Source organism: Corylus avellana, chromosome ca9, assembly GCF_901000735.1.
Source record: "Corylus avellana chromosome ca9, CavTom2PMs-1.0".
NCBI lineage: Eukaryota > Viridiplantae > Streptophyta > Magnoliopsida > Fagales > Betulaceae > Corylus > Corylus avellana.
The window spans coordinates 10,200,573-10,214,025 of NC_081549.1; the positions used below are offsets into that span (position 1 = coordinate 10,200,573).

General features: G+C 35.6%; 1 protein-coding gene across 1 annotated transcript; it reads right to left on the reverse strand.

Annotated features, from left to right (window-relative positions):
* Nucleotides 1–3,501: 3,501 nt before the first annotated feature.
* LOC132162610 (protein sym-1) lies at nucleotides 3,502–12,437 on the reverse strand. Its single transcript, XM_059572884.1, has 7 exons — nucleotides 11,797–12,437; nucleotides 10,395–10,482; nucleotides 7,543–7,637; nucleotides 6,857–6,929; nucleotides 6,660–6,752; nucleotides 6,393–6,560; nucleotides 3,502–3,786 (listed from the first exon to the last, which is right to left on the reverse strand). The coding sequence occupies exons 1-6, from the start codon at nucleotides 12,192–12,194 to the stop codon at nucleotides 6,393–6,395; spliced, it is 915 nt and encodes a 304-aa protein (XP_059428867.1). The 5' UTR covers nucleotides 12,195–12,437; the 3' UTR covers nucleotides 3,502–3,786.
* Between the last annotated feature and the right edge of the window lie 1,016 nt (nucleotides 12,438–13,453).

Genomic DNA, 13,453 nt, shown 5'->3' on the forward strand with positions numbered 1-13,453 from the left:
CACATATGAAAACAGAGTTTGTTAATTAGGAAACAGTTACAATTTGCTAACTATCTTACTTAACAAACTAACTAATTAATACACGTGGTAATTAGTATCAGTTAATCTATTATTTAATCTATGGTCATGATAATTGAGTTATGGAAAAAACAAACGAGAGATATTACACAAACTCTCAAAAGAGAGAAATTACACTCACTCTTACTTTTATATTTTTACTCTCACGCTTGGTGACATAATTTTTAAAATTATTATTAAATTTAAAATAACTTAATATTATATTTTTATCTAATAATAGTTTTAAAATTCACGAAAAAATATGCTAGAATCAAAGTATAATATTGGGAGCAATTGTAAAGTATTATTCTACCAAAAACATAAAATAATAATAATAATAATGATGATAAATGGGATGAGTATGGGCTAGTGGTAATAGCGGAGAGAATAGAGTTAGTTTTGAAAAAGGCAAAGAAGGTGGGCTGTACTTGATGGTACACTGTCGTTCTTTTCCTCTTGACTGACTGTGATCCCTAATCCTATCTTCACCCCTGTCCAGCTGTCCTCAATCCTTTTGCCACGTTAATCTCTCCTCAGCACCATTCTATCCAAATCAACGGACAACATCTGATGCCAATAGCCTCCTCTAATTTCTCTAATTTTTTCTTTTTTCATTTTTGTAAACAATTAGATGATAACAAATGTTTAATTTTATTAAAAATAAATAAAACATTTTAATCATAGTATGGACAGTGAGTGGGGGAGGTTGTTGACCTAAGAAGTAAATGGCCCTAGAGGGTAGAGTGGGGACCACAATGGGGGTGATGTGTCCTCTGACTTTTTCAAAGTCATTGTCGGTTTTGTTAATTTTAAGGGCCTCTTTACCAGTCGGCGGGTGTGACCTCACCCTTACGCCTGCACTGCGTCATAATTCAAGGTATTAAATTATTTGAAAACTTTACATTAATTCTCTATCAACGTCTCTACATGCTCTACCTTCCTACCATTTTTAATTTTTACCATATCTTAACTTCTCCAAAGGTCTCCACAATTGGATTGAGATTTATATTACTGTGCCAAATGCAATGCATTTTAAATGAATCAAGAGAACAATTTTTTTTTTTTTTTCTTTTAATGGTTGGAATGGTTTTGGGGTGACTGAAATTGAGTGGCTCAACCACTCTTGATAGCAGATTTGAGAATAACCTCAGTAACCTTTCTTTTTTGTTTTTTGTTTTGTTGTCACGATTAGAATTTTTGGTTTTGAATAAACAACCTAAAAAATGTATGTCATGCGGTGCAATATCCTAGGTATTACACTGGATCTTAATCCTCCAAAATTAATTCAACAATATTCCTATTCCGTATCCACACTTTGTGGATAGAAAATTTTAGTACCTGCATCCACATTTGCACTTTGTAGAATCTACCCATAACTGAACATGCAAGGGCAGTTCTTTTGTACTAACTCCCGTGACATCCACTTTGCATTTTGAGCTCTTTTTTGGTCTTCCTTTTCTCAACTATGAACTTAATTTATATGGCCTTTCTTTTTTCTTTCTTTTATTTTTTTATTTTTAAAAAAACATCTATTTATAAAACCCACATTTACCCTACTCCTTTTTCTAAAACAACATTGTTTTAGTTTATTTATGTATTCACAAAAAAACAAAAACAAAAACAAAAAACAAAAAACAAAACAAAACAAAAAAAAACACTAAAAAAAAAAAAAAAAAAAAAAAAAACCTATTTTATATAGTTTTACATATAGGTATGCGGATGCGGATAATATCTAGCTCCGCCTACCTCCGCTATCTACCTACAACCTATGCAGACGGAAAACAGTTTTTAATGGCAATGCATGGGAGTAAAGACTAAAGAGTATCCTCGTAGATGGGCTCGGCCCAACATACCTTACTACCTCAATATTTCTTTCTTAACCCTAATAATGTAGCAATTGCATCATACTTGAGGAGTATTTAGACACCCAAAATACAATGATGCATACGAGAAAAAGCGAAGAAATAAACACAAACTGTTGCTACTAGTTTTCTACCAAACACCCCCCAATTGAAAGAATTATTAGGTTTAGGTGTCTGTCTTTTGTCTATTATAAACAAAAGATGGAACGGTGGAAAGTGACTTTTGTTGTTTCCTAAATGAAAAGCTCAAAAGTCAAAACATTGTCTTATATTATATAGCCTGGTTGGTGTGAGGCTTTGGTGTATATGTAGGTTAGGACATCTGATTGACATGGGAATCTTAAAGCATTGTTACAATTATGTTTGAAAAATTAAGCTTTTAGGTCAAATGAAATTTTTGCTAAAAGGCATTTTGGACCATTTTTAGAGTAAAATAAAAAAATAAAAAAATAAAAAAATAAAAAGAAACTTCACTTTAAACTCCTGAATTGCCACCCGTTTTGACAAGACCCCCAAAGTTCAAAACCTCTCAGTTTGAACCCTTAACTTTCAATTGTTTCGATTTGAACCCCTCCGTTAGTTTTTAAACGTTAAAAGTGATACAATGACATTTATACCCCTGAATTTTTTATAAAATTTCAATTTATTTTTTATTTTTCTTAAAAAAAACAAAAAAAACAAAAATTATGTATATTTTAGTCTTTTTAGGTATTGCCGTTAAAAGAAGTTAACGACTAGAACTAACGAAAGGGTTCAAATTGGCTGCAATTAAAAATTGAGGGGTTCAAATTGAGAGATTTTGAACTTTGGAGGAAGAGGTCTTGTCAAAACGAATAGTTATTCAGGGGATATTGCCCGAACAAGTAATAGGCACAGGACAAAATTTGACAAGTAGAAATTTTTGAATTTAAAGCTATATATTGAAAATGAAATTACAGCATTTATTTTGGAGGTGATGTTACTTCTCATATAAGTCATTCATTTCAAAACAATCTAAAATTTCTCTTTTTCTTTACCTTTCTGACCAGGGAGAGAAGGGTATTCAGGGCATCCCCTATTTTGATCTCTTGCAATTTTGCTCAAAAGATTCATTCCTATTCACTTCAAGGAGCTACTCACTTGTGTTCCCGCCTTGTGTTTGGAAGCAGAAAACAAGGAGGGCTGAATTGCAAGAGGGCTAATGTTCCCCCGCCTAGTGCTTTGTTTGCTTATGCATTCACTTCACCATAATTTGGCTGACAAGGAGGGCTAATGTTGGAAATTATTTTGATAATGTGTCCCTTGTGGTTTCGACAGATAGCTGCTTGTGCAAAGAAAGAATCTCGAATAGCAGTGTCAAAGTTGATTTTGAACCAAGAGGGACGAGGGGGAGGCAACCAATATTCCAATGGGGGTGAAATTCCCCTTCCCATATATACTTGGAAAAGAAAGAAGAAAGAAGAAAGAAATGTTGTCTCTTGCATCCAACTGTATTCAATTTAGCTTCCGTTATTCAAGATCTCACTAAGCTTCTTTGGGATCAACAGTCGCACCCTTGTCAATATCATTTGCTAAAAATTAAAGATCTCAGCAAAACCACCAATCAAAGCAACTCTTAACCAATGGATATTAAAACTTGCTGACACAGAGAAAAAGAGAAGTTCATAAAAGAAACACCTACATCTGCAATTCCAAACGTTCTTCCATCCATTAACTTACAAGCTCATGTTCAAAGCACAGAGATCCCCACCTTAGGTATACAACCAACAATAACAAATGTTAAAATGGCATCGTCCCTCTCATCTTTTTGGTAACAAACTTCTCACTGAGGACCAAAATCGTTGAAGTATATCGTCCGACAGAACTGAGGTCAGGTCACCACATTAACCTGAATGTTTACGAAAGTTAATGATGAATGAAGTATGAAATGTGTGCAGATGTGTCAACCATTCAACTTCAACATAAATGTTTTGCTCACTCCAACTAAAAAATATACTTGTCCCCCAAAGTTAGAGCTAGAAGTTTCATAGAAGCAAGCATTGATTACTCACATCATACAGAAATTAGCTGATAATGACATTGAACACTTGTTCGCTACCCATGGAGATGACTTCTCTCTTGACCAATGTTTTACTAAAGTTTCTTCACTGTTTATAAAGCACCAATGCATATGCTTCTCAGAAAACACTACTTGAGGCTGGGGCTAGAACGGGTCAGAATCACATATTTGCACTCAAACATTAATATCTAGTTGTCCACATTTAAATTGAGACGGAAAACTATCTAACAACACAACATCAATGTTCTCCATACAAACATGCTTATTGAACAAAATGTTTTTTGAGAAGTTTGTGTGAAAACCATATTAGATAGGTGCCAAAAAAAAAAAATTTACTTTCTTCTTGACTCTATAGAAGAGGAACTTAGAATATATAGGCTCTATCAACACATAAACTGTCACAATAACATCTAAATGCTTCCCAAACAAAAATAAGACTAATATATGATCAACAAATTGATGGCAGAGACCCAAATAGATAATTTATTTTGGATTTTCCAAATTGCAATAGAAATAGCAACATGTCAATATTATCTATAAATATCAGCTACATCTCAAGGAGTTGGTTGTTTTTTTTTTCAAGTACTTCTTGAGTTTCTTTAACATATCTAGAACATCAATAGAAATATAGTCAGCACACAAAGTATAGATCATTACTATCTGTTAATAAGTATTTTCAATCAATTTCTGTATTACTCATGACTCCATTATAGACTTCTCATGTGGAGCTTATCATTGTATACAACATACCAAGAAAATGGTTGACATAAGTGAAAGGTGTCTTCATCAACATGGGAATCATTATGATTACTTGAAATTTCTTGCTAAAGAGTTAGGCCTCGTTTGATTTGTGGAATGCCTAGTCCATTGGAAAAGGAATAGCTACTAATATGAATAAAAGAGTGTGAAATAAAATATCTATTCCTATTTCTTAGTTTGGTAACAACACACATGAAAAAATTGGAATTGAATCAAAATTACGAAAAACCCCATTTTTTTTTTCAAACTAATTATAAAAATAAATAATAAAAAACCTGAAATAAAATCCACAGAAGCAGCCGGGGGTGGCTGTGGCGACCCCTGACAACCCTCAGGGTGGCTGCGGCCACCCCTGAAGCAAATCTGGGGTGGCCCCAACCACCCCTGGCCACCCCTAAAGCAAATCTGGGGTGGCCGTAGCCACCCCAAAATGCGATGGGGGTGGTGCGACCACCTCCGACCTCTTCTGTGGGTGGCCGATTACCTCAATGGGTGGTCAAGCCACCCACTTTATTTTTTTTAATTTGTTTTAAGTTTTTTTTAAAAAAAAAATAAGTTATATGGGTATTTTTGAAAAATGTATTCCATTCCTTAAGGATTTAGCTAAGTCACTCATTTTTTAGTGGATTAGCTAATCATGTGTTTATGTGATTAGTAGTCCCATGAGAATAACATATTCCTATGAATAGTGTGTAACCAAACAAAGAAATAGCTACACCGTAGGATTAGGTATTCATTTCCAAGGGTCTATTCCGTGAACTAAACAAAGCCTTAGTTAAAACTACTTAAGAAAAGGACTAGCTTAAATAGATTGTAAGAAAAAGATTCAGTTCACAAAAAGAGAAAATTTTCCAATTTAAAAGATTAAGTGCATCCTGAAAACACTGCGGATATTAAACCAAGCAAAAATACCAAAAGAATGTGATGTTTTAGAGTCTTGTGCTAATTTGATGAGGAATGACACCACTTACCTCTAAATCTACAACTGGTAGGCCTTTTATCTTCACTTAAACTTTTTTTTTTTTTTGAACAGCCATCAAAACCCAAAGCCTAAAACAAGGTCAAGAAATATGGACTGCAATTCCTTAGTTGGTTAGATAAAAAGTAAACTCATAAAAAAAAAAATTTAAAAAAAATTAAAAAAAAAAAAAATGATTTTAAGGCAAGAACTGATAGCCTGGAAAGAAAAAATATCAATTCCCTGAAAATGCTTGGCCATTTGGCTAAAACTATATGTTATTTTAGTGATTTGGTCCATCTGTTCTACATCTTTATATGAAATATTGCATATCTAATTCACAATTGTATGTAACTTTCAAATTTAATGTTAACAATTGCATTTAACAACCCAATATAATGTCATAATTTATCATAACTTTGTGATTTTGGCTGCCGCCAAGTAGCTGGGACGAGCGTTATTAGGTTCGTTCTGGTGCTCAAGCATGACCCACTTAAGAATTAAGACAGGAGAGAAGTGGATGGACATAAATCCAGCTTTCTCATTACTTGAGCAAGTCCTTTGGAATCAAGCAAACCTCTGACTAGTATTTTAACGTTTTGCAGTTTCCTATAGTAGTAATTGGATACGTGAGCTCCATGGAAGGCACAGAACTAACACTATTTGCGTATCTAACATAGCATTAACTATTCTACTTTCTTCAAAACTTAAAACATACCTATTTTGGAAGAATCTCTTTGTGAGCTATAAAGGAGAGAACCACATTCCACACAAGAGCAATGAAATTAGCAGCAAGGACCTGAAACTGCTGGGGGACAAATCGGAAGTTGAGAAATTGGAAAGGTATCCACAACTTCCAATTTGCTAGAACACCAGAAAACCACTCCTACAAAATGAAAGACAAGTTAAGAAACAAAAGAAAATAGTAAGAACCTGGCAATGCACTCATTCTAAAGCTCATATGAATAAATGCCTTTCAAACCACCTGCTGAAGCTTTGGTATGATTTGTGATGGCCTTCCTTCTAGTGTCATCAACGTAGATAAGAAAACTGCAATAAATGTAGGAGCAAAGAGGAACTGCAACAATTCTCCCTCGCATTCAGAGATGATAACATGCTGCTAAGTGGCATTGCAATTTCTTTTATGTAATTTGAGAGATAAATTAGAAAAAATTAGGTCACCTGATCAAGTAGAAGGCGCACGAATGCACCTGATGCTCCAGGCAATGTTACCAAACGACTCAAATACAAATACCTGAAGACAAATCAAGTTGAGAAAATGAAGATTGAAAAATGAAAAGAAGTAACATATACCATAGAAGCCACAAAATGATTTTTTTTTAATATATATATTAATATTAACATTGGTTTGTCTACAGTGCGTTTGGTGCATGCCCATCATTACAGACCACCCTTGCATTTGATAACCCAAAGGCATATCCAAGAATAGGAAAAAAAAAAAAAAAAAGACTAAAAAATAATTTTCCTATACATTGCTTGTGATGGTGAAGTAGGAAACAAGGATTGATTAGCACATATTGTTGTGTAATGGTTGACGCCAAAACAAATTAAAGGGATGTAAGTAAGAAACCATAATTTTTGGATCACTGGAAATATGTATGTGGTAATTGTATCAATTGCTAATGAAAATGTGAAATGTGAAATGCTAAGTAAATTGCTAATCAATTTACTTTTTTGTAAGTAAAAAGAAAATGCTAAAATGCAGGAGAAACCACACCAATAATTGTTGAATTGTTGGAAAATGCATGGCAGTGGCATAAGAACCCATTAGGTAAAAGTAATGATAAAGTTGCTATTGCTATACATCCACTTTTCAGGCACACAAAGAATGGACTCTGAACTGTTACCAGAAATGCAATGAGGGACCCACTAGCACCAGACCCAACAGAGTAAACAGGAACGTTCTTTTCTGGTCTAGCGATGGCACTTGATCAATCGCAAGCTGAGGCAAAAAATTGTAAAAATCAGTAAACCACACTAATAATTTTTAGATCATTGAAACATGCAGTATCTCGTAAATAGAACTGAAAAACAGCAAGTTTTAATTATATAATTATATCTGTCCATAAAACAGACAACCAACCGCTTCACTAACAGTAAAATCATTATGTATCTCAAGTCAAATAGAACTCCACTGCACCAACATCTAGAATCACCAGAACCCCACTCCCACCCCCTTCTCTACTCTGTAGAGTTACATTTTTTTTTCAGCTTAGTGGTACAAGTAAGAGATGGGACCATAAGTGTCGTGAAAAGAGAGAAAATATGGTTCTAGAAAGGGACAAAAAGCAAGATGAAAATTGAAAATGCATAATAAATCATCACTCACGCCTGATATACTGAAGAACGATGGAAGACTTGTAACAAAAAAAAAATCATCCCGCAGTTTAAGGACATGACAACCTAGGCTCGTTTTGCGCAGTTGAAAGATAAGTTCAAACTTTTCTGATAGAACCCAAGAAACGGTTTAACCCCCAACAACAATCCACACACACAATATATATGGAAAATAAATTGCAATATTTAACGATAAACAACACATCCACAACACAAGCAATTTTGTTAGGAAGCAGAAAACCCTAAGAACAAAACAAAGGGAAAAACCACTTCGAGGCAGCCAAACCCAGAAAATCACTATCATGAAGAATAACCAAAGTATAGAAAAAGAAACTTACAAAAAACCCATTTTATAAATCTAAGACTCCGTACGACAACAAGCTTCCTACTTGCCTCCGAGCTAACCAATCTTATTCGAGTGCATTTCCTCACCAATTCTCTAGTAGGCTCTTTGATGGACAAGGGATGTGTATGGTGTGATTTGAACAAAACAAGAATCAAAACCCCCAAGTAGTAAAAAGCTTCAAACTTTTAGGAATCTTCACTAGGGTTCATAGAGGTGAAGAGATCAAGGATCTCTCTATCTTTCTCACCAAAAAAATCCAAAGATTGCTTGAGAGCTATAGAAAAGAGAAGAGCCAAAGATATAATTTTTAGCGCACATGAATTCCTCATCACGTCATAATGCACAGCTAGGATTTCATCCCACACTCTCTGTTATTTGGTAGCTTTTACTTAGGTCGCATCACGATGGGCTTTGAATGGAAGTAGACCGAGACTTCAATGAGGCACCACATCACATCTCCATTGGGACATGCTTTGAACGGGAGAAGGTCAAGACTTCTCTGTGGCACCGCATCAAATCTCTGTTGTGACGTTCTTTGAACAGGAAAAGGCCAAGATTTCTTTGAGGCTCTGGGTAACGTTCCCGTCATGACATGCCAGAAACTCTAAAAAACACCCACACACTAGAAATTTTTACACTGAAACCTTAGGTGATGAAAAATATAACATGTAAGATTTTACGCACCAAACGAGGCCAATTTCTAAAGCCTAACATTTTCTAACCTAACTTTGATTTGGATAAATTAGGAATAAATGAGTAAAAGAGAGCCAATAATCTTCAAGAATTCCAATTTTTGGAAATATATAAGGGACTAAATTTCAAAAATTCAAGCCTCCCCTCAAAGACTTTGTTGCTAGCAAGTTCAAGGTGTATCTCAATATAGTGATGGCTCTTAAGACGCCTACGAAGATAAATGTGAAGCATTTAGTTGCTAGTCTTCTCTGAACCTCCAAAATGGGCAATAGATCAGAGTAGAAATCCCTTCTTTCTTCAGACCAAAGAAGCTCTACAATGAGGTTTTGATTTTACACTTGTGTACAGCAAAGGCGCCTCCTTAATATACCAACTCCAAAGACCCTCATCCAAACAGCAAAAGAAAAGTTGCATCTTCTCCTACTCTTATCTCTTTCCCTTTTTACTCTTTCTAAAAATAAAGTATATTCATTAAAAGAGCCAAGGAGAAGCCAACCAAGTATTAAGCATACAAGAGAGGAGGAGAACCAATGAAAAAACAAAATTAAAAGAAAATAAAAAAATTAAATTCGTAAAGAGTCTATGAAAAGGGATCTATATTATGAGCATATGAGTCTGTCATCCATGCATATCGTGTGCGGAAACCATTTAGAGTGCATCTTCGCCTAATCTAATTAAGGCCACTAGAGATCTAAACATACTCGGCAAACTTGTCTACATGACACCGACACATGAATCTTTTATCAGAATATCACTATTCAACTCTATTCCTACTAAGTTATCTAGAACCAGGATAAGCTTTAGAAAAATCTAAGCAGGCACACCAATCTGCAATCTCATACATAGGCATCTTAATTTAAAAAAACAACAACAAAAAAAATTGACAACACTACACTAGGATGTCATATGTATAAACACACTTCATTAGGAAAAGCCAAAACATCTATTTAATTGTTATTATAAAAAAGGCATGTTTTTTGTTATAATTGCTTACCAAATATCCATAGAAATAAAAGTGAATCATAAAGGATACAGGACTTTAGTTATAGAGCAATTCAACTTAAATTAGTGATGGAGTTGAAGTGGCATGCAGATGCTTGCCTATATATGTGAAAAAGTTTCGAATAAACTAATGTGAGTACCAATACACCCAAGACACAAACTAAATCATATTCTATCCTAACTACACACAAAGTAAATCATACTCTATCCTAACTATCTAATCAAATAACAGTACGCAGTGGAAGTGCAATATTGACGACAACTCCACAAAGAAATAACAGATATCTACACTTGTTGTTGATGACAATCAAATGAGTGTACCTGGCAGATTAAGTCTCCAATTAAAGTTAAGAGTGCAGATGTCAGAGCTTTTATTGACACAGGATACTTCGCAAGAAGAGCCAAATACCTGTAATGTGAGAACTTCATGTTGGAATAGCAGAATGTGGATCATGTTTTCAATCCCAAGAATAAAGGACAAGGCACAAAACAATTAGCACAAGACTTTGCTTAGATTTTATTCCATACAAAAATCTAGAACTTAAAAAAAAAAAAAAAAATTAATAGACTGAGGAAAACCAATATGAACATTCTATAATATTACTCATCTAAGAGAAACCTATAGCACAATTATTTGATAAGTTAATTGTGCTATAGGTCCCTCTTAGATAAGATATATGATTATGGCATCATATAAAGTGAACATATTATTTTTTTTATTTTTTTGATAAGTAGAAGTGAACATATTATGATCTGTATTCTGCTATACTGCCAGCTCACTAAGTATCATATATTTGATACTACAGCCACAGTTTTATCTGCCACCTGAGAAGGAATTTCTTTCCCTTTTCAGCCAAAAAAAGAAACATAGCAAGTGGCGACTGAGTTGAGGATCTCTACAATGTACATAGCTAGACCAGTGAAATCGCTGTGTAAGATCTCTAGCAACATAAACACTATTATTTTTTTGATAATTAACAACATAAACACTATTAATAAGCATCAATAAGAAGATAACATGACAGTTGTGTTAACCGCTTAGGAGAACCATGCCGGCCTGCCCCCAAGTTACCCACTTCAACAGGGAAAACCATTAAAAAAAAGAAGTAAGTCAGAAACCCAAGGTGAACATACAAAACCTAGTACTCAATTACCAAAGGTGCTAGCCCGGTGCAGCAGCCTTTTGAATACATGTCTACCAAGACAGCTTTCATTGGTTGTAATATGTCTGAAACATTTCACTTTTAACGTGGCTGTATTACGTTTGAATCCAATGTTAACAAGATTTGGATGACAGTGATCTGAACCAAACCCATTGTATATTATTCTACTTACATCACAAATTTGGTACCAAAAAAAAGGGAGCAATGCACGTCTGCACGTGTATGAATGTAAGCATTCATAGAGGAAAGAAGGCACTTAAAATTGAGATAAAGGTCGGCTATGTTTTTAAGAGCTTTCATACGCTGAAATCAATGACAAATGGCTGCCGAAATTCCTGAAGAGCAAGGTATTTAGAAGGTTATATGAGTAGTAAGTTCACATAGTTACAACCCTATCATCCTTGACGAGGTAGCAACATCTTAAAAATCCAAGTAAAAGAGTTTCATTTCAAAATCTCAAGCTACTGCTTTTTTTCTATTTAAAATGGTATAGGAACCAAAAAGCAAAGAAATTAATAACCTAAAACTGAGACAAACAATTTGAAATTGTAGTACATTACCATGATAGAAAGGACCATTTATTTCCACCACCACTATCACTGCCGCCGGCACCGCCGCCTTCACCTCTCCCACCAGAACTTCCATCACCAGAACCCCCATATCCACCAGTTCCGCCCGACCCGCCATCCGAGACCGCCGAAACCCGAAAATGGGAAAGGCCCAGTGGCCCAAATCCCATTTCAGAAGGACCCAAATTCTTAAACACAACTCCCTGACCAGAATTCAACGGATAAGAGTAAGACTGGCACGAAGAACAGCTCTGAAACCGGCTCAACTTAACTGGATATGCGGGAATTCGGATATCGTGACGGGAATGGGAGATGGGTCTACGAGAAAACCCCACGAAACGGTGTAAGAGTGGGGATTTATGGGCGAGCGATGCTGGGTTTGGAACCATTTTTGGTCAGGAGAAAAAGGAGTCTTGGGAAAGCGTGGGGTTTTGAGGTTTTGAAGATTGTTTTTGGCTTTGCTTTGGACAGAGTTTGGTTGGTGTAGGCTTAAGCTGTGTCAGAGAAACCTGACGGTGGTGCGGTAGAGCGCTAGCCCGAGCTTGTTTGAAACGGTGGGAGTGAGCTCTTTCCCGGTGTTTCGGGATGGGGATCCTACACAATAGTGTCAAAATTGCCCATCAAAATTTTTTCAAAATTCTTGCCGTCTAATGTCATTCAACAGCCACCAATTCACCACGTGTCCCACTAAAACTAGGGTGGCCGACCACCCCAATTAAGCCATGGGGTGGCTTCCGATTGGGGGTGGCTACATGGCCCTAGGGGACCACCCCCTAAGGCCAAAACCCAAAAGTTAATTTTTAGGTTTTGGCCATGAGGTGGCCAAACCACCCCTATGGCCTTCGGCCACCCCCAAAGGCCAATTGGGGGTGGCTTCATGGCTATAGGGAGTGGTTCGGTCACCCTCATGGCCAAAACCTAAAAATTAATTTTTGAGTTTTGGCCTTAGGGGTTGGCTCGGCTACGAAGCCACCCCAACCAACCCTTGGGGGCGGCTTCCGACACCCTCATGGCTCAGTTGGGGTGGTCGGCTACCCCAGTTTTTTAATTATTTTATTTTGATATTTTGTTTTATGTTTTCTCTTTAAAAAATAAATAATATTTTGTTATTTATTTTTAGTGGGACACGTGGCGAATTGGTGGTTATTGGATGACAATGGATGGCTAGGATTTGAAAAAAATTTGTTGTCGGAATCCCGATCCGGTGTTTCCAGAACCTGGACCTCCGATTGTCGAACCACGAGGGTACTTGGGGATTGAGTTCCCTGTGACAAAGATTTACTCTAAAATAACCACGTGTCATTTAAAAAGAGTAGAAAGTGCATGTCTTGGGCACGCGACTTGCCTTGATTTTTTGTGTTACATTTTCTTTTTTCTTTTTTTTTTTGAGAAATATGGAACTTCAATTGATGAAATTTTATAAACATAAAGCTTTTACATCATACAGCTCTAAAAAATCATAGTCAAAAGCTATGAAGGTTATAAAGTCATAAAAATGACTTCAAACTTCCGATAACCCATGTACAATTACATTTAAGGAACATATCTGCTTTATACAGACTAGATCTAGGACATGGTAGCCTAAATACAAAACAAAAATTAAAAAAAAAAAAAACTAGAAACTAAAAATCCGGCCGTTAGAGTTAAG

Excerpts from the sequence above, each read along its gene's own strand:
- LOC132162610 (XM_059572884.1), bottom strand. The coding sequence starts at position 12,194 with ATGGTTCCAAACCCAGCATCGCTCGCCCATAAATCCCCACTCTTACAC. Across the intron at positions 6,753-6,856 it reads TGCGCCTTCTACTTGATCAG|TTCCTCTTTGCTCCTACATT; the intron begins GTGACCTAATTT and ends GAATTGTTGCAG. Across the intron at positions 6,561-6,659 it reads TCATACCAAAGCTTCAGCAG|GAGTGGTTTTCTGGTGTTCT; the intron begins GTGGTTTGAAAG and ends TTCATTTTGTAG.